The sequence below is a fragment of the Abrus precatorius genome, unplaced genomic scaffold (assembly GCF_003935025.1).
Source record: "Abrus precatorius isolate BTA unplaced genomic scaffold, Abrus_2018 Scaffold8, whole genome shotgun sequence".
Lineage (NCBI taxonomy): Eukaryota > Viridiplantae > Streptophyta > Magnoliopsida > Fabales > Fabaceae > Abrus > Abrus precatorius.
The window spans coordinates 31,739,757-31,761,334 of record NW_020874428.1 but is presented as its reverse complement, the minus strand read 5'-3'; the positions used below and the strand labels follow the sequence as shown (position 1 = coordinate 31,761,334).

The following is a 21,578-nucleotide window of genomic DNA, read 5'->3' as shown; positions in this document are numbered from 1 at the left end:
TAATTTCATTGAGCAATAACAGAGCTAAGCCTTGATACTAGAAATAGCATACATTGATTTACATACATCTCGTCGCTATAGCAAAAACCAATACCAAAAGCTCACACTGCAAACACGTAGTCATCAAATTAATAAAAGATTATCTATCATGCATGCACTAATTAACAAAAGCTAGCTTGATGAACCCATCAGTTATTGAAATTGGTGCGGAGCTTCCAACTCTTGCTATCACCGAGGCGATTGATAAGGTACAGAGCGTTACTTGTGACCATGCCTACGTCAGTGACCCTACGTTTCACTTCCAACTTGAGCTTCCCGTCGTCGAAGCCGTCGACGCAGGTCTCGCCGTCGGTCAAGGCTGCGCTGGCCCATGTCTGGGCGTTGCTCATCTGCCACTGGAACGTGGCCACGTGCAGGTGCTGTAACTCGTTCAAGGTCTTGCTTAACTCAGCCACAGAGTCCGCAATCTGAGCCACGCAGTCACTCACCGCAACTCGCTGCCTCTTGCTTAAACCCGACGATGTCGTCTGTGAATTCAGCGTGTTCAGGTAAACGGAGAGGGTGCGAGAGCGAGCCAAGCTAACCTTGACGGCGGCTTGAGCCAGGTCCACCGGCTTCGCGGCGGGGTTTGCGTAGTTGGTGAGGGTTTGGACGCAGAGCGTGGGGTACCTGGCCTGGGCGCACGATGAATGGAGCAGATCGCGCGCTGGACCGGCGGCGGCGGCGGCGCTTGGTGGAGACGAGAACAAGAGGAACAAAACAAAGAGTGTGAGGGAGAGAGTGTTAAGTGCAAGTGTTTGCATTTTTCGTTTATGCATGCTAAAGAAAACAAAGGGAAGCAAGACGTGAAGATTGAAGAGTTTTTCTTTGTGCTTTGTTAGATGAGGAGCGGTTTAGTGTGGGGTGAGGCAAGCTGGTTTTATAGGGCAATTTGGAGTCTGTAAGTCAACATAAATGTGTTTACAGTTAGGATGCTTCCTCAAAACGTTGTGTATTATGATGATTATCTCTAAAGCAAATTTATAAATAGTTATATATCATATTTTAAACATGGTAAATAAAATAATATAACTAAATTATGAAATAACAAAATATACTAATTATGTTGTATTGATGTTAAGTTGTTAACTAATTAATATGCATGTAAATCATTTTCAATAATTATTTTCTCCATACAAATAACAAGACGATAAAAAAAAATTATTTATTTGTGGGTTAATAATATGATATGTGATACAATAATTAGTTATCTTTGTTTCTCTTTCTTTTTTACCTATATCTTTGTACATGAAACATTTTCTTAACCAAAAAGTAACATGTCTTCGTTTATTTCTTAATATTCAATTAAGACATTTGCCGTCAAGTTGTTAACCTACGTAGTTGACAGGTCCGGTGCTGGTCTATCGTGAACTTGAAAACCATGGAAAAGAATTATGTTTTTTGCTCACAATTTTTTTCCTCTATACATTTTGTTTAATTGATAAGATAAAAATAGTATATTAAGATGCATGTATATTTTATTATTTATCATATAAAAATACTGTGTAATTCGGATAATAAAACAGTGTTTAAACAATTGATGCCTAAAATATATAATATAAAGACTTTTAAAATTCTTTTGCTGGGTATATATTTTATGCGTGGTCTAAGTCACAAACGTTATTAAAACAATACGTAGTTTATGATAAGGACCAAGTTGCTACTTACCAAAAATAAAATGTTCAGAGACACCCTTCGACTTGTATGGCTTTTTAAAAAGTGGCACACGTGCAACTTGATTCAACTTTTGAAATAAAAGTATCGTTTTCCTGCTTTTATATATGTAATGATTATTTTAAAATTTAAAAATAGTAACTTGTGTAGTTATTGATAATAATAAATAAAATATACAGTTAAGATGAAAAATATATTTTAAATATTATGAAAACTAATATTTAATTAAAAACTATTAGCACGATCAGAAAGAAAATCAAATTTTAAAGGAATTTTTATTTAAGGAAAATATTTAAAATACTTTTACTCAAATTATATATATAAATTGATTTTGTTAAATTTAAATTTTAAAGTTTGTTTTAAGTATTTAAAAATAATTTATTTTAATTATTTAAAATCAATCCTAAATATTAAGTTTAATGTGTATTTTTTATCCATAAAAATTTTAACTTTTCTTACAATGGAGTTCTTATCAGTCCTTTTAGTTATCGAATCAATAAAAAACTAAATATCCTATATTTTAAATCTATTTAATTTTCAAACAAAATCAATAAAGTTAACGAAAAACTTAAAACATAACATTATTTATTTTTTAATTTAAAAAGTATTTATACCACTTGCTGTTGCCACGGAGCTTCTTGCGTAACAAAAAAAGGTTCATCGATTTTTGAGTTTCACGGAAATAAATGCACTTCCAGCTACAAGCCAGAACAGTGACCAAGTGGTTGCAGGTGAGCAGGGATTTGCATTGTTTTATTCTATTTTATTACCTCTTGTCGATTTTAATAACCATAACGCGATTAAACTAAATAAAATATATTAATTTTTTAATCTATAATATTTTATTTTACTTTTGACCTTTTTAAAATATTTTCATTTTTAATTATTATTAAAAACAATACAATTAATTTAAATACCTTTTAAATGTAAAAATTTGCACTTTTTTTACACGAATTACGTGGGCAAAAGTAGCATCCAAATAAATTTTTTTGTTACAGCAAAAATTGAATCGTGGAATTTTATTATAATTTAAGTGAATTAAAATGTATTTAAAAAATTTATAAAAATTATTTAAGTGAATTTAAATAAATATTTTTTTATTTAGCTAGTTGCTTAAACGAATGATCTTAGCTATTTTTTATTTTAATTATTGACATATAATTTTTTAACTGTTAAAATAAAATTATAACTTATTTCAAATTCTGTTCAATAATAAAAATATAATAATATTATATAAAATGACAAAGAATTATTTAAATAAAAATTAAAAAATGTTATATTTATTATTATTTGAGTTTGATTTTAATAGAAAATTAATATACAAATATTTACATTGAAAGTGTTTTTAAATTATACATATATATAATATTAAAATAACAATAATAATGTTATAAAAATAAAAAATATATCCACTATTTGCTTACACAATGTTACCATATTACTTTCTTACTAAATCCAGGTCCTCTTTAATTGGGCAAGAATTTGATTGTCTACTCGAAATTCTTATTTAAGGGAATTTTATAAAATTAAAAAATCCAAAATTTATTTAAGCAATTTTATTAATATACAAAACTATAATAGAGATTCATGACTGCTCTGCCTGAATTGTTCTTCATTTATATGCACATGCACCATGTGGAGCTTTATTTTATTTTTATAATTTTTCAATTGTTGTTGCTGTTTTTCTTGAGTTACTTCAACTAATCAATAATTTTTTTTTCGTTACTGTCCCTTTTTCCTTTACCACTGCTTAAATAAATTTAATTCAATTAAAAAATTATAAGTTTTTTGTTTTTTAGATTTCGCTTAAATAAATATTGATTTTACGTATTAATTTCTGCCATAGAGAAGATTTAAATCCCTTTTTTTTTATCACTTTCTAACACTTTTAATCTTTATTTTTTAATATTAGAATTGAAATATCGGTTCATTGTTAATTGTTGATTAAATTAAAATATTAAAAAAATTAACACGTGTAAATTATACGTGATATAAATTAAGTAGGGTGAATTTTATATTAAAAAATATTAAATAATATCAGTATATTAAATTTTATAGTTTTTAATAAGATTTTATTTTACATAACTTTTTATTGTGTGTAATGTTGTATAAATTAAAAACTAATATTAAAAAATATAAGTTATAAAGATTGTAGTAAAGATTCTAATAACATTTTATATCTAATTTATTATGTATTTGCCCGCAGCTTCGTTTAGATATAAATAAAACAGAATGAAATATAATAACTGAAATAGAATGGAATCAAATTGAACAAACTAAAATTACTACTCGTTTTAAAAACAATTTATAAAAACGAGATAATTTCTTTACAGATATTTAAAAATAAAATATTTATAGGATATTTATTTTTACATAAAAAATGAAAAAATTACTACAATATGATAATTTTTAAAAAATAATCATTTATATTTGAATTTTCTTATTGTTTTTAAAAAAATTGTTATTGATTAGTTTTAATTTTTAGTATTCTTTTAAAAAATAAATTTTTATTATTGAAAAAATTTAAATATCATATTTCCGTATTTTTTAAATAATAGTATATATGTATATATAATTTTTAAATTTCATATATAAAAAAACAAAGTAGATTTATATTCATTCATAAAAAAAAAAAACAGCAGTGTTGGTTAAAAATGTGTACTCCAACAAGATAAAGTTAGGCACCAAATCCAAAGAACGTCCTATGATCGACATGTCTACATAGGCGTTATTAACTTACAAAATTTATAGAAAAAATCTCTTGTTGTTTGGTGTTGATTCTGGTTGGTGCTATGTTCATTTGTTATTTATGTTTTGTAAAAGAAAGTTGTTTACAAATATCCTTTAAGTTTATATATAAAAGATAAAAAAAAATGATAAATATAATATATGATTTAAAAAATATAAAATGTCAATGTTGATGAATCCGCATTACTATTTGATAAAAAGAAAAAACACAGAGCTTGTTTGGATCAGTTGCGTTTGAAATGCATAGACTATGAGGAAATGACCCTATAAATATATTTTACAAACTATGCTATCCTAATACCACAAAATAACAGAGTTTGAGCTATCCCTCCATTCCCATAACTTCACAACGCTACCGTTAAGCACCGTTAAATCCTGACACGTGTACCATCCCTTCTCGTTCTCCCCAGCTCTCATCCTCAACACCCTTTCCCAACTCTCCCACCACTCCCTTTCTCCTTCTCTATCCTCCCAGTCCTCCTCCGTTACCGTTACCATCTCGTCCTTCGAGCATTCCCCGTCATCCTCGTAATACAAGGTAAACTTCCCCTTCGACTTCGTCACTCCGTCAACGTCGACGTTACCAGACACACTAACGGCATCGGGCTCCGATGTATCCGGGTTCGGGTCAGGTTCGGGTTGAGCGGAAGGAGGAGGCAATTGAGAGTTTGGAGTTGGGATCCTCCAGAAGCTGAGGGCGAGGCGTGTCCATATATTGTTGAGGAAGGTGAAGAAACCGAAGCTCAAGTAGTTGAAAGCTTGAGCCTCAAGAGGAGAAACGTTCATGGTGATGATTATTGATTGTTGTTGGTGGAGTTTATCATTGTTTACAGCTTATATGGGGCAGCCATGAAGCAAGTGGAGGATGGGATCTCTCGTAAGATGCTTAGAATCCACACCTAAGATGCCTCATCATTATGCTGCATCCTGTTACACCAAAATAATAATAAAATAAAGAAAGTAATATATTTCTTATGAAAGAAAATTATATATCCATATCCATTACTTTTCTAAAGAAAAATAAAATATAATTATTGATAAATAATTATTATTTCGCTTCACCCTTTCCACTGTTTTACAATTAATGAATTTTTAGCGTATTATATATTAAATTTATTATTTTTTTCTTTGTTTCAAGAGATTTTGTCCTTTACTGTTGAAATTTGACACCTCATTCAACCTGGTCAGTCGTTATGATTGGTATTAACAAAAGGAGATGTATGAGTGGGGAGGGAAATTTGATAATTATCTGGACCGACCAAAAAAAAATGATAATTAATATTTGTGAAAGTAAAGAAATAAATTTCGGGGGAGAAACAAGATGGTAAATTTATATGGGCCTAAGACCACTAGCCTATAAGAGTAGTATGAGCATAAGAAAAACTCGACCTTTAAATTTTAAACAATAATTATATTTTTATATATTTTTTTTTATTGCAGTTTTTTTTTTCTTTTTCTCATTTTATCTTCCCTTTTTATCCATTTCATGATTTCACACCAAATGGGTGCGAAAATATCAACCAATTCAAAAAGTTCAAACCGAAGTTTCTTTCCGTGATAAATGAATGCTCACTAGTTTAAAAGTGAGAATGATTACTGTATAACAAAAAGTAGAAATATTTCTTTCATACTTTATTTCGGAGTTTCAAATAGCCTAGTATAAAAAATGAGAAATATACGTATATATATATATATATATCTCTTTATAATTAATTTTTTTATACAACAGTAAAATTTTTACCATAGAAAAATAAAGTATAAATATATGTTAAAAGAATAACACGTGTCCTAAAAAAAACCAGGGTAAAATTTCAGGAATAATTAAGCCTTAGATTTTAATAAATATATAATTATATGTATACGTGAAAAATTAATATTGCAGTTTTAAAATTTGTAGATATTTTAAAAATTAAACTCAGCTCTTAGAGTTAAAGATAAAAATTCACAAAAAAAATTATAAAAAAAGTACACAGTTATTATATTAAAATTATAAAAATACAATAAATATTTCTCTTTTTAATAAAATTTTATTATTATTAACTGTATATTTACATCAATAAAATTTATTTTTAAATTAATTTTATTTATAATTTGTATTAAACTCGGCACTCTTTCTTGAGCATGGAAATGTTACTTTAAGCAAAAATTTGTTTCTTGCTAATCTCTGTAAAAAAGTATTTTTTAAATTAGAAACCTTAGAAAAAAGTTATTATCATTATTTATTTTTTAAATCTCTGTTACGGTTAATGTTGATGTCATAAAATTTGTCTTCACATAATTTTTGTCATTTATTTAGTTTTGATTTTTTAATGTTTTTCTTTAATGCGAATAATTCAGCGTCCGTTACGTGCTCATTTATTCCTACTCCTTATTTTATGCAATAAGGATATCAATTAATTCAGTGGGTCGAGGGTTAGGTAGAGGCATGGTTGGTTGGCTTGACCCGGTTTAATAATCGATCGTAAATTCTCTTCTCATAGCAATGGCCATGTTAATTTTTACATTAAAATATAAAATGTTTCACATATGTACTCATAAGTATGTACTCGGAGGGAAATAAAAAAAATGTGACAAGAATAGAAAAAATTAAATATTGATACTATTAACATTTATTGCTTTTTTCATGACATATAATTGGCAAATTGCGTGATTTAGGTGCTCCCCCATACAAGTACTAGGAGTAAGGAAAACATGTAAAGAAACATGGTTAATATGATCATGACTTTCACAATTATTAATTAAATAATAATATTAAAAACACGGTTTGAACATTCACACTTTCAGGTCGTATAATCACATTAATTTGTGCACAGATAATACCTGTATTGGTAAACTTTGCATATTTAACACATGTTATCTGTTTCTTTTTTTAGGAAAATCAAATGTCATTTATAACAATGTAATAAATGTTTTAGCGTTACGGTGTCTTGGTTTCACATTGTGTAGATCAACGCTTGTGACACTTGATTTACGCATTATATGTATATGGGCGTGTTTACAGTTGCTTTATCTAATAAGCGAGTATTTATTATTATTTTTTATTTTATCATCGAAAACAACAAAATTATTTAATATTTTTATTAATTCATTCTCTCAATTTAGAGAACTAGAGAAAAAACTGGTGGGATACAAAATTTGATCAATTTAAAAATAGAAGTTTAATCCACTTCGAAAAAACTTAGAACTAAAATCATGCATAATATAAATTAAACGAAATAAAATTATAACTATTCTTTCATAAATTCTGTATTTTATTCTTTTAACTTTGCAATCCAACATTCTTTCCAAAAGGATGACGAGATTAATGTGGAATTAATTAAGACTCTCATGACGCTGTTACGAAAATCCTAGGCTCTTTGGTGTTCTTTTTTCTTTTGGTATCACGCTATTGAAAATTAAATTTTAAAAATATTTTTATGGTTTAAATTTTTTTTAAACGAGTTGTGCGTTAAAAAAAAGGTGCAAATTAAGAGGGGAAAAAAAAAAACCCCACCTTTTTATGTTATCTCAACATTTTTTGAATAGTTTGGGCCTCAGATTCTCAATTCACGGTTTGGTTTGTCGTGGCCCATTACAGGAGCTTGAATACATCGTGTTTGGCAATGGGGATTCAACATTTTATGCTGAACTAAACCACTTTTCTGAGCATACAACCTTTCAAAAAGGAAAAGATTGAGAAAAATTATAAGATAGATTTAGTTATTATTTAACGTTTATATTAAAAATATTATTATCATAAGAAAGTTTAATAATATCTCCACTCACTTTATTTCTTGTCAAGTAATTTGCCACTTTTAATATGATATAGATGAATAAGACATAAATAATATCAAATAAACATTACTCTCTAATTGACTCGTGTAAGTCTGTGGCCTCCTTTCTAGTATTGACTTAGTAATTGTTCGACTTAGCTTCGAGGAAGATTAAATGACAAATAAATTAGCATATAAGTCATACTAAAGAGAATGAAAGCAATGTTAGTAGTAATATACACTTGTATTTTTATATGAAATAATATTAAATTTTCTAACAATACATTTCTGTAAACTCTTGTATTTTATTAAACAAAAAGCAAATATAGTTTATGCTTTTAACAAAGAAAAGGTATGAACTGCAAATGCCTGTAGCCCTGGTTCCCTGATTATGGATATTGAATATTGCAAATGATGGTATAATTACAAATAATTTTTTAATGTGTATGTTTAAAAATGCATTAATAAATAAAAAATAAAAATGTTATTATTTTAAAATTATAAAAAGTGGTATATATATTATGATAATTTAAAATATTTAATGTAATATATACTGTTTTTAATATTGTAAGAAAAAAAGTTGTGATTAATTGTGGTAAATAGTCTATACAAATGGTGGGTAACAGTTAGGTGTCAGTATATATTATGGAGTCCAATTTGTCTGTATGTGATGTGTGTGGAATCAAACGTATTCCAGTGTGTTATGGTGGATATTGATGGCACTTAATTGGAAAGTTGGAATAAGTGGACGAGTAATAGTTTAGGGTTTTAAGTGACCGTTCTTGTTTTGTCCTTCATCCAATAAGTGATTGTAACGTTTCATCTCACTTCAATTAATTTGTTTTCCATAATTTTGTATTTATATGTATGACTACGCTCTTGTATAGGATTAATCAGAATATATATGAATACATAATTTTTATGTCATTATTTCAATTGTTTGTTGTTATATCATGAATAACTTTTAATTTGCATAATAGTTTCTTAAAAACAAAAATTTGCTCATGTTTTAAATTTACATCGAATTCATTTATATATGAATATATTTTAAACGCTATAAACATTAACTTGCATGTTAAAACGTGTTTTGATTGTTTTTTAAACATACCCAGTCAACTAAAATTAGTTTAATAAAAAACATAGCAACACTCTCTAATTCTGTTTTTAATGTATTTTACTTAATTGATAAAAATGAATTTAAAAATTATCCAGATTATAATTTTTTTTTATTTTTTATTTAATTAATTTTTTCTTTTCTATATATATTTTAAAAATTTAACAAATAATTAAATGTGTGTTTAAAATATATAGTAAAATTATATTCTTAACACCCTTCTTGGTTCAATTAATTAGATCGAATCACGAATCAAATTCTTAAATTTGATTATTGTTGGTACTTTTTTTTTTGCTTGCGGTAATTTATTTATATTTGATTATTGATAATTTATTGTTTCTAAATAAGCATTAATGTAAGTTATGGTTAATTTGTTAATTATATTGCGTGTGACAATAGAATAGTTCAACTTTCTATTTTTAGAAATTTTTAATCAATCATAAAAATAAAATAAAACAACTTTCTAATATATTATTGTGTTAAGGAAAACAATGTAAGCAACTAACTGCATACATTTTAATATAAATTATTATTTGAGTAAAAAATTGTCTCATTAATATTAGTTTTCAAAGTTACTATTTAGAAGTTTTTAAAACTTAAACCAAACATACAGCGAAGGAACTTATCGATAAGATATATAAGTCAATAATGGAAAAGTAAAAGCGTAATGTTTGAAAACGGGATTCAAAGTCTTTGGTAACTAACCACACACCGCTGTGAAAATTGGAGTATGAACAAAATATTTCCATTCATTATTATATGGTTAAAAATTTTCTCACATTAGTGTAAATTTAAAAAATTTTATACTTAACTTGAGCTTTAATTTAATTTATATTTAACAGTTAATAAATTATAAATCATTAAATATAAGTTAAATAAAAATTCAGATTAAATGAAAGAGTTTTTAAATTTATCATAGATATAGTTAATAAATTAAACATAAAGCACTAATTTTACCAAATTTTATATTTTCTCTGTTCATAATTCAGATACGCTTTAGTAGATTAAATAAAACCCATTTCTCTAGCTGTTACTGCTTAGTTATCTCACTCTACTAGCTAGAACGAGAAAGCCGGAAAGGCAAGTTACAAAAAATCACAAGAAGATAATAAGGTTTTCTATAGTAATCTAAATATAAAAGGAAATACGATATATTACATTTAAAATTTACATAAATATATGGAAAAGTTACACTAAAAATCTAATTACAAGTTCAATTTGTAACTTTTACAACGACAGCTCATAACGTTCAAATGAAGAAAATATTTTTAATTTGAACGTTTTTTGGATAACTATCATAAGAAATATATTGTGTGCTGCCCCATTTTTTAATTACATTTTTAGCTTTTGATGTGATATAATAATAACAATAACAACATTTACACATAATTTATGCATTTTTTAAAATAAAACATACAGCATTATACTATACTTTCTTTCTTGGAAGAGAAAAAAAGCACAGAAATAAATCCTATATAAATAATCTCATTGAAATGGATTTGGGATTGGTATAGAAAAACAAGTATAAAAGCACAGAAAGAATCATCCAAGACCGAGCAATATTCTATTTCGTAGAAATTACAATGTCAGCCTATTATAATAATATAAACTGCTAATACAGGCTACCACTTACGCGGTGCATGCATACTTACTCGCAAATTGTTCATTTCTTATCAGAAATGAATAAAAATATGCGATTTAATTGTATCATGTTTCTTGTTTGCCTCTATCCTTGTTTGCCACGGTTATGAGTCATGTGATGTTTTGAAACTGATACTAAACTTTCACACCACCGTTGAATAAAAAAATGGTCAACAAAAATAATTAATATGTTCCAGTTGTGAATAAATTAGTCAATTTGTAGTCCATATATGATTTATTTTCGAAATTTCTGAACCTTGACATTACTAGTCAGAATGGAAAAATCTTAAAATTGTAGTAAAAGATGCAGTTAATGGGCCAGAAATATTTGGTCGAAGGCAAAAATCAGAATAAAATGGATTATATCAAGATCCGTGTAATATTCTTCGCTTTTCAATTTTCCATGCATGATGCAAAAAGTGAAAAATAACTAAATTTCCAAGCGCCTGGTTCCGTCTGAATTTCCTTCTTAGGTTCCTTGTTGTTTCCCTCCCAGCTTCTACGTGTTTTCCAAAAATAATGCCAAATTCAAGCCACCTCTGATCTACCCATGAATGTGAGAGATACATGCATTTTTTCTGGCTCCCTGTATGCCTTTCTCTCTGTTGAAACAGGAGTCCCGATGTGACCCGAACCATCATCATCAAAATTTTGTTTCTTATGATTTTAATTGTACACTGTTTATCATGAAGTTATGAAATTAATTTCATGTAAAACTCTGGCTTGCTCTAAAGATGTACAGTTTCTCCAAAAATTACGATTATTTAATGCTAATACGCACGCGACGCAATAAGAAGCACTACTTTGGTTTGACTTCATCGGTTAGTTGAACTGTTTGGTAGCTAGAAGATCCTAAACTTGAACTCAACTTGAAAGTTTTGCATGGTCAACAGAAAAGAAAACCACTTCCCTTCATACCCATTGTTTTAATTAAATTATTTATGTATATGTATGAACATTTGCTTTTGAATGATCATAACAACCAGTTTTTTCGTCCATTTCAAATTATTCAATGTTATCTTACTAAAGAGTTTAAAAATTAATTTACAATGAAGTTGATTAGTTTGAAGTGTACAAAATGTAAAACGCGAGGTGTTCTCTCTGTGTTCACGTTGGTTGGTTCTACCAACTTTATTCGTGTTTGAACTCTGTTATTAAATTATTCGTGAAGAAACTATTTTTAATTTATTTGGTCATTAATGCAAGAGAGTCATAGTCTTATTGTTCAGACTGCTTTTGATATCTTTGTATGATCTATGTGCCTCAAATAATTAATGTTTTAGCTTTTGAAATTAATAACCTACCCGAAATTGAAGGCAATACTCTTAAATTTTCCCAGCATTTTCTGTTGCGCGTTGATGAGGAGCAATCCAATATTGCTCACATGTTACTATTTGTTCAACAGATATTTTGGTTTGCAATCACCATGTCCAAAACATATAATTACACACGTAGAAACTTTAATGGAATAAACATCTAGCAATATTAGCCACTATCATGCACAAATACATTGTTATTCGTACAAATTATGTTTATGAAATTATATTGCTATACATTAAAATTAATATAATACATATTTATAAAATATATAATTATAATTTAATTGTTAAATAAAAAAATTATATTTTATATACAATTATTGAATATAAAAATATTAGTATAAAAATATCTGTTATTAAGTTGAATACCAAAAATTAGGTCTTAGGCTGATGTCTAATGGACCCTTCTTTGTATACCAAAAATAATTTTATCTAACGTTTTTGAGTGTGTAAAGAAGCGGGTAGAGAGTAAAGAAGGTACCATGAAAAATGAATATACATATGGCCTTAAAAACAAATGAATATTGACAAAGTATAAAAATTTAAATTGAACAAGTGCCATGACATAATAAGAGACCGTATATAGCACGAAAGTTCTCCAACATGTCCATTGAATTTCCTTCATAAATACATATTAAATAGTGAATAGCAACCAAATATATGTATATATGATTCAAATGAAGTTCTTTCACTGTCTTAATTTCTGTAGTATCTTTACACTTTTTTCATGGTAAGAAAAAAAAAATTAAATTCACTTTTTTCCATTAAAAATTAGTGGTAAAAATTATTATTATTATTATTATGTATACACACACATATATTTCTACAATGTTTTTCCTACCCCCCCTTTCTCAAGCTTTACATCTTAAGGTTTCTTTTGTTTTTCTTATTCATTTATTGTAAAAGTCTACGGCTTGATGTCATAATGACGAACACATGCAGCTTGAGTCATCTATATATACCAATCTAACATCCTCGTATTTGCACTGCACACACACAACACGCACTCATATTACACACACGTTACATAAACATCTTATTAACTTCCTAAACCTTTTCAATCCCAAAATATGGCTATCCGAGAAAACCATGCCATGTTGGTTTCAAAATTTGGCATCATAGGAGCTGGAGTAAGCGGCATAGCAGCCGCCAAACAGCTATCCCATCACAAGCCTATTGTTTTTGAAGCCTCAGATTCCATTGGTGGGGTGTGGAGGCATTGCTCCTACAATTCCACTAAGCTTCAATCTCACCGCAGAGACTATGAATTCACTGATTTTCCTTGGCCTGAGAGAGACAACCCTGATTTTCCTACCCACTTGGAAATATTGAATTATTTGCACTCCTATGCTCAACACTTTGACGTGCTCAAGAACATTAAGTTCAACTCTAAGGTGGTGGAAATTAGGTTTACCGGCAACCGGGAAGCCTCTGACATTGGAGCAGTGCCTCCTGATCATGACTATGGAAGCTTACTTCCTGGTCAACCTGTGTGGGAAGTTGCTGTGCAGGCTACTCAGTCAGACACACTTCAGGTCTTCGTTAATTCATCAACTCAACTCCCTACAAACTCTTTTGTATCTCTTGACCAAAATAAAAAATATTTTTTTTTATCTTTGAAAAATTACTTATTTAAGTATATACTTAATAATTTTTTAAAATAATAATTTATCATACCATAAATTTAATAATAAAACTTATTAGAATAAGTTTTAAATAATTGTAAAAGTAATAAACTATTTTTCATAAGCGGTTAATAAAGCCTTTCAAATATATTCTATATACCCGGGGTTGAGAAATTAAATCAGTATATAAATTTTTAAATTACAAATTGCCTGATAGTTCTAAATTTCCTCATAATAACTAATCCGGCCCTTTTTCCTCTCCTATAAAAAATAATTTTATTTTGTTAATTAAAAATGAGAAGTTATGTATTTTTTATAAAAGTAGTTTTATGATATATCTTTTTTAAATAAATTTTAACTATTATTTTTGTATAATTTCTAAAAAGACAATAAAATATTTGTTTTCAATTTTTTTAAAATTACATAATTATTATAAATTTTCAATATTTTAATTTGAAATATTTAGAAAAACAAAAAAGCACTATTTTTTATAAAAAAGTTTAAAGTTTCTTCATTTTAATTTTTTTAACAATAAGAAAATTCGAGTGATTGATTGTACGGAGTTGATGCGGCATGGATGCCTTTCAACTCTGACGTGATGATTCATGATAAGTTGACCAACATAATGTAAAATATTGCAATCCTATTCATTTATATTTTTTTTTAAATTGTGTCAGTATTATTTTGTTATCATGCTTATTCATTACAAATTTTCCTATATTATGATAAATAATATGAATAATAAAATATTTATTGCAGAAAAAATTTATACTTGAAGAGCAGAAATTTTTATTGTAAAATAATTATAATCAATAAAGATCAAAATAAGGGTTCCAAAGAATATGAATGGTGCACTAATCATTATTTTTGCAATCCGATACAGTGGTATGGCTTCGAGTTTATTGTTGTTTGCATTGGAAAATATGGGGACATACCCAAAATTCCAACGTTTCAACGGATGAGAGGGCCAGAGGTATTCAAGGGTAAGGTGCTGCATACGATTGATTACTGTAAACTTGATCAGGAAGCTTCTACTCAACTTCTCAAAGGGAAAAAGGTAGTGGTCGTGGGTTTCAAAAAGTCAGGTCTTGATTTAGCCATGGAGTGTGCACTGGCAAATCAAGGTAACTATCCAATCCCAATTGATTACTTTACTACTCTATGTTTCAACTAAATTAAATATGAAAAAATATGCGTAGCATTTCACAATATTCACCCTAAATTATTAGTCATCTTAATACTATTTTTCACTCAATACTTGCTGGTTTGCAATATTTCTTATTATAAATATCAGGAGCTTTTTACAATACAGCTGAAAGTAACTCAGTAAAATTTTGGAAGCCTGAATAAAAATAAGTCAAATGGTTAGATTTAATTTGAAAATAAAATGCTGTTTTACATGGTAAAAACATTTGGTAAAAGTTGTCAAATTAATAGTTAGTTTGAATGAATGTAAAGTATTAGATGTTGTGAATATTTTGCAAAAAGATTTATATAATGCTGTTAGTCACTCATTTATTTTATTTTTCTGTTCCCCCAGCTCAAATTAATATTGGTTAAGAAATATTTGTAAATAAAAATTTTCATACAAATAATAATATTATTATTTTAAAATTACTTTTTCCTTGACTACCTACATTGTTTTATGCGGAAAGTCAACTTAACACTAATTTTCTTGTATTATGTAGTATCTTTTTGCTATTTGAAAACCATGTGTTTTTAAGTCCAGAGGAAAAATATTAATTAAGGAATCTAAAAAACTCGGGTGTTCATGTATTCAACTTGGTATGTTTCAATTATTGTAAACACAATTTTTGATTAATCAATGTGAAAGCATTGTGTCATGCATGTGTGTTAACCAATTTTTCTTTCAATTTTCTTCTGCTCTTCTTCTAACCTTCTTATTCCAATTTTAGCTTGGGACAAAACTTGTGTTCAATGGGTCCAGTTAAACATGTTGCCTTTTATTTATCATCCGTCGCTTATTGTGTTGTGGGGACATAAGCTCATTTTCATATTCTGAAGAGTGCTTCTTGTTTTCATATTTTTCTTTTATTTTTTTGTCAGAATATCGTTGTTATTGAATAATAATGTTAAGGAGGTCTGTAGGTGCTTTATTTTCCAAGTTGCATGGTTTGATTGCACACTATCTATGAAGTAGTATAAAACATGTTTTGACTTGTGGACTGTTCTTTTCAATTTATTTGATATAATATTTGACTTTATACTAATGTGGAAATAGTTCATAGAATTTCACACGATGGCAAATTTCAACGACGGATTCCAACTTTTCTCTTACCCACAGAAACAAGAGCCACGTGTGGCAATCTTTGAACTATCATACGAAAACTCCACTAAATTTTGGTTAACTCAAGCCATTGACTAACTTGGATAAATAATATGTAGGAAAGCAATATAATCGTTTTTTCCCCATTATTTTAATTTGAATTGTCTCATCATAATTCTTTTTCTTGTTTTAACAAGTCTTATTATTATTTATATAAAACTTATTAATTTTAATTTTATAATTTTCTCCCATAACATATAACATATTATAATTGTATTACTTATTAATTAAGAGAATTTCCAACCTCTTTTATGAATTTTCAATTAAATAATACATACTTATCTCTTAAATAATGTTTTGGGGGTTTCATAGCTTACTATAAAATATTTAAAGAATTTTGAAGACAAAGAACATTAGTAACAATGACAACTCTTTTTTGTACTGCCCTTCTTGTTTCTTAAATTTCAAAATGCATAACAACGTTGGTGGTGACTTGTTCTGAAGGACCTGAAGGACAACCGTGTACCATGTTGGCAAGGACTTTGCATTGGACAGTTCCTCATTACTGGATTTGGGGATTGCCATTTTTCTTGTTTTACTCAACAAGATCTTCTCAGTTCATGCATGAAAGACCAAATCAGGGCTTGCTCAGAACCCTTCTCTGTCTCATGTTATCACCATTGGTAAAATTAACTTAGAGCCCTTAATAAATGTTACGGTTGTTACTTGTTACAAGTATAGCTAATGCATTTTTGTTATGTTATATGCAATGGCTTACAACAGAGGCGTGGAATTTCAAAGTTCATTGAGTCCTACCTTCTGTGGAAACTTCCACTAGAGAAGTATGGGTTAAAGCCAGAACACCCTTTTGTGGAAGATTATGCATCTTGTCAAATGGCCATTATGCCAGAAAACTTCTTCTCTGAGGTTGAAAAGGGAAAAATTGTCTTTAAAAAAGCATCAAAGTGGTGGTTTTGGAATGAAGGGATTGAATTTGAAGACAACTCTAAACTGGAGGCTGATGTAGTGGTTCTTGCAACTGGTTTTGATGGAAAGAAAAAGCTCAAAACCATTTTGCCAGAGCCTTTTCGTAGCCTCTTGGAGTACCCTTCTAGTATAATGCCTTTATATAGGTAAGAAGAACTCTTTCAATTCATTGCATTTGGTTTCATGCAAAAATATGTGAGAACTAATAGTTAAGTCATGCTAATCTTGCCAGGGGAACCATCCATCCATTGATTCCAAACATGGCTTTTGTGGGTTATGTTGAGAGTGTTTCAAATCTTCACTCATCAGAGCTACGTTCCATGTGGCTTTCTGGACTCGTGGATGACAAATTCAAGCTCCCAAGTGTTGAGAGCATGCTTTCAGAAACACTTAAGGAAATAGAAGTAATGAAAAGGTCAACTAGGTTCTATAAGAGGCACTGCATTTCCACTTACAGCATCAACCACAGTGATGAAATATGTAAGGATTTGGGGTGGAGTTCCTGGAGAAAGAAGAACTGGATATCCGAAGCATTTGGTCCCTACAGTATTGAAGACTATGAAAAGGAAGATTGAATATATAAGCTTACAACTGTTCTCTTAGTAACTGCATAATTAGTAGTAGAATAATAAGAAAAAATAACTGCATCTTCTCAAAGAAAGAAATATCTTAGTAGTCAGCTTGGTGGTCCCTTAAAATATGGGTGAAAAAAATTAAGGTTAAGTTTTATTTAAATGTGGAGGACTAAATGCTTTTTAAATGCTCTCGAGTTGTTCAAATAAATTATATATTTTACTGAACCTTCTTTCAAGTAGAAAATTCAAATCATAATAGAAACTACAGTAGATGATCACTTTGCAAATTGAAGCTAAATTTAATTACAATACGCAAAAGATACACAATTTCCATCCGGAGAGGTTATAAATGTTTGCTCTCTATAGGAGAATAGACATTAACACCTCCATGTGAATGTGATGAAAGGGTCCAAAATCATCTAAATAATTACAGTTAAAATTCATAGTTACATACTTGTCTGATTCTAAATCAAGCCAAGGGAGATAGAAAAGAAAAGAATCAGAAGCCTCAGAGGCTCTGAAGTAGTTTCAAGGTCTCATCAATATGCTTTTCTGGTTGGAACTGATTGTTGTATACAAGCTGAACCACCCCATTTTTGTCAATAACATAAGTCTCTCTCCCAGGCAATGCTCCAAAGAAATCACCAGGCACTCCCCACTCTTTCCTCACCTTGTTACCCTCATCACTCAACAATGTAAATGGAAGTCTGTACTTGCTGGCAAATGCCTACATTCCGTGCAATGAATCAGTATAAGAATAGTATGGTGATTAATTACCACCCCTCCCCCCCCCCCCAAAAAAAAACAAAATAAAAAAAACAGCAGCGAAAGTTTTGATTTTTACCTTGTGAGACGAAGGATCATCACCACTTATTCCAATAACCACTGCTCCTGCTTTCTTGAACTTCTCATATGAATCCCTGAAAGCACAAGCCTGCAATAAAAATAAAATTAATAAATAATAACATAGGCATAATTTGAAAGAACTTGCCAATGGCTTGCCAAAAAACTGCTTATGATTCAACTCTTTACAACTTATTTCAATAAGCTTCTTAGTATCTTATCAAAATAAATTTCATTATTTTAAAAGAGCTTTTTAAATAAACACTTAAACTATCCAATCGCACCCTTGATGTACATTCTTTTAATCTTTTAAAGCTAGCAGCATCAGGTCCAGGACTGTAGAATCTAATCAAATTAAAACTATGATATTCATACAATACAGTTGTACATAATGTTTACCTGTTTGGTACAGCCAGGGGTCTCATCAGCAGGGTAGAAATACACAACTACCGGTTTTCCTTTGAAGTTGGTGAGGCTCACATTCTTTCCAGTTTGATCTTTCAGAGTAAAATTGGGTGGCTTTGAACCTTTATTCACCTGTCAAGTGAATATAAACAAAAAAAACAAAAAAATAAAGAAAAAAAAAATGCAAACAGGAATTACCAAAAAACGTGATTATGGGGGTGAGTGAATGTACCTTGGCAAAAATGGAGCCTTTGTGTGAAGAAGAAGAAGGGATAGAAGAAAAGGAAGAATGGGAAAGCTTGAGGCCGAAAAATTGAGAAATTGATGAGGTGGGAGGAAGTGGGAGGTTTTGAGAAGAAGGGTAGTTGGGAGTGTGAGAGCGAATGAAGGTGGGAAGATAGTGGTTTGGGGTAGTGAGGGAAGCCATGGATGAGTGAGTGAGGGACAATGAAAAACGATATGGTATAAGATCACAAGATGTTGTGCTTCCTCTTAAGTCTTAGGATGAAGAGAGAGAGAGAGATAAGGAATGTTGTGATCACAGAAGATTGGCTCTCTGGCGTGGACAATTTCTGACCCCAGCAACCTCTCTCTGCTTTACACTTTAACTTTAACCGTCAGGCTGTTCCACGGTCGATGCAAGTTCAGTAGTTTTAACAGTTTAAGTAAATGTTTTGCATATTTTGTGATAGAGAAACCAAATAAAAATATTTCCTATTTTGATGAATAATGTACATTTATTGTTGTGGGAATCGTTTAGCTTCTAAAATCATGCGGATCATTCGATTAAGAATATATTTTTCATTTACTTAATCTCCTCTGTACTTCTTTTTTTATCAAGATTCTTAATTTTTTGTTGATTAAATTGTATTCCTGAAATTAATGTTATGAGAAATTAATTTTTTATTAAAAAATAATAATAATACATTTTTATCTGAATTTTTAATAAAAATTATTTAATCAATATCCTTGAGAATTTATTTGTTTCATGATGCGTAGTACATTTACTGATTATAAAAACCTATTATAGTTGTTGTGTTAATAATAATAATAATAATAATATATTATTGAAAATTGTTTTTGTGAATACCCTTTAATGGTTTAATTTTATTTAGTTGTTTTTGTAAATATGATTATTTTTATAAAAATATTACATAAACGGTCTACACGTAAAAGGTGAATTTATTCATAGGTAAATTTTATAGAAGTTTTTTGGTAAATGATCCAATCATGCCTAATAGGAGAAATAAAACTAGTGTAAATAGAAAAAATAAACTTTGTCACATTTCCTTATATTTCAAATTTATTTATTTTCACCGTTGCAAACACATCCTATAGTGTTACCATTTAAGCGGGGGGAATGCATTCTTGGCTGTTATTACGGCGTCGTTTAGATGCGGCGATACTAAACTAGAAAAAAAGTTGAAAGTGTTAAAGCGGCATTGTTGAAGCGTCGTTTGAGCGCCTACTGTAGCGATGGACTCTACTCAGAACACACTCTCTCTCGGAAAGGTAAACGGCGACCTCAAATCGTCGTTGAGCTACGATCGTGTCGGTGCAGCAGCGCCTCGCGATTCCTCTATTGTTTTGGCCACAAGACCTCCCAGGTATCTCTCTGCTTACTTCAGCCTCAGAATCATTTCTCATTTCTGAACCATCTTTTAGTAATTGCCAACAGTCATTGTGGCATAAAAGGCGTTTCTGCGATTATCTTGAAACTGTACTTTGAATTTTGAAATAATGATTCTGTGGTTGCTGTGGAAATTGCTGTGGCTATTTGGTCCTAATTAGTTGTTTATCACTGTTTGTTATCGATTAGGGTTTGAGATAGCTAATTGTGTGTTTTATTGCAGACAAGCGGTGTCTTACTGGACATGTTCAAAGCTTTGTGCGATTTGTTTTGTTGCTGGAGTGGTTTTTGGTTACACGCTGAGGGGACGTGTGAAGCGTTGGGCCTCCAATATTCTCAAGAAGCTCAGCTGAAAGATTATTCAACGATGGGACTTTTTTCTTTCTCATTGCTTCTTCGCGTATGAAAGAATCTAATTACAGGTACTGTTTTGGTTTGGTTAATGGTTAGAGTTCAAGTTTCATAGAAGTCTGGTTGGAACAAAATCAATTTTGCATCATTCTTATATGCCCAGTCATTGTGCTTAATGCAGATTTTGGGATGAGTTTCAAGGTCACAGTTACATACACTACGTAATTGTTATTTTAAAGTTCTATATTCTGGAGATATATTTCTTCATAGCCCTTCTGGCATTTTTCCTTATCCGAAGATCTCAAACTCGTCTTAACATCAGAAAAATGAAAAATGAAAAATGAAAAGGATGCACCTGAGGCATCGCGTTCCTGAATACAGGCAAAATAAACAGTTCATTTCAAATTGTTATATTAGAAGAATGTTAATTTATATTAATATTTCCCGAGTAGTTTTGGTTGCGTTTTCGGGTAAGAATTTACGTTAAATTTAAATCTTTGACGACAGGCAAATGTCAAACGGTCAAATATCAAAAAACATATTCAAGGATGCAAACAAAGCTATCGTGGCTTGTAGGAACTTATTTCG

General features: G+C 29.5%; 5 protein-coding genes across 5 annotated transcripts; 2 read left to right on the top strand and 3 right to left on the bottom strand.

The window, feature by feature from the left end:
• Positions 1-188: 188 nt before the first annotated feature.
• On the bottom strand, positions 189-803 carry LOC113874723 (pectinesterase inhibitor 3-like). Its single transcript, XM_027512937.1, has one exon. It carries the CDS (start codon positions 801-803, stop codon positions 189-191), a length of 615 nt encoding a protein of 204 aa, XP_027368738.1.
• A 3,952-nt stretch (positions 804-4,755) lies between these two features.
• LOC113874721 lies at positions 4,756-5,389 on the bottom strand. Its single transcript, XM_027512936.1, has one exon. The coding sequence runs from the start codon at positions 5,245-5,247 to the stop codon at positions 4,756-4,758; it is 492 nt and encodes a 163-aa protein (XP_027368737.1). The 5' UTR covers positions 5,248-5,389.
• Positions 5,390-13,357: 7,968 nt separating this feature from the next.
• On the top strand, positions 13,358-17,761 carry LOC113874720 (probable flavin-containing monooxygenase 1). The gene is made up of 5 exons (XM_027512935.1): positions 13,358-13,822; positions 14,796-15,036; positions 16,704-16,882; positions 16,983-17,332; positions 17,419-17,761. Exons 1-5 carry the CDS (start codon positions 13,358-13,360, stop codon positions 17,759-17,761), a joined length of 1,578 nt encoding a protein of 525 aa, XP_027368736.1.
• A 271-nt stretch (positions 17,762-18,032) lies between these two features.
• Positions 18,033-19,597, bottom strand: LOC113846669 (peroxiredoxin Q, chloroplastic). Its single transcript, XM_027475185.1, has 4 exons — positions 19,242-19,597; positions 19,004-19,141; positions 18,606-18,695; positions 18,033-18,488 (listed from the first exon to the last, which is right to left on the bottom strand). Exons 1-4 carry the CDS (start codon positions 19,434-19,436, stop codon positions 18,270-18,272), a joined length of 642 nt encoding a protein of 213 aa, XP_027330986.1. The 5' UTR covers positions 19,437-19,597; the 3' UTR covers positions 18,033-18,269.
• A 799-nt stretch (positions 19,598-20,396) lies between these two features.
• Positions 20,397-21,367, top strand: LOC113847086. The gene is made up of 2 exons (XM_027475951.1): positions 20,397-20,616; positions 20,863-21,367. Exons 1-2 carry the CDS (start codon positions 20,486-20,488, stop codon positions 20,990-20,992), a joined length of 261 nt encoding a protein of 86 aa, XP_027331752.1. The 5' UTR covers positions 20,397-20,485; the 3' UTR covers positions 20,993-21,367.
• Positions 21,368-21,578: the final 211 nt, after the last annotated feature.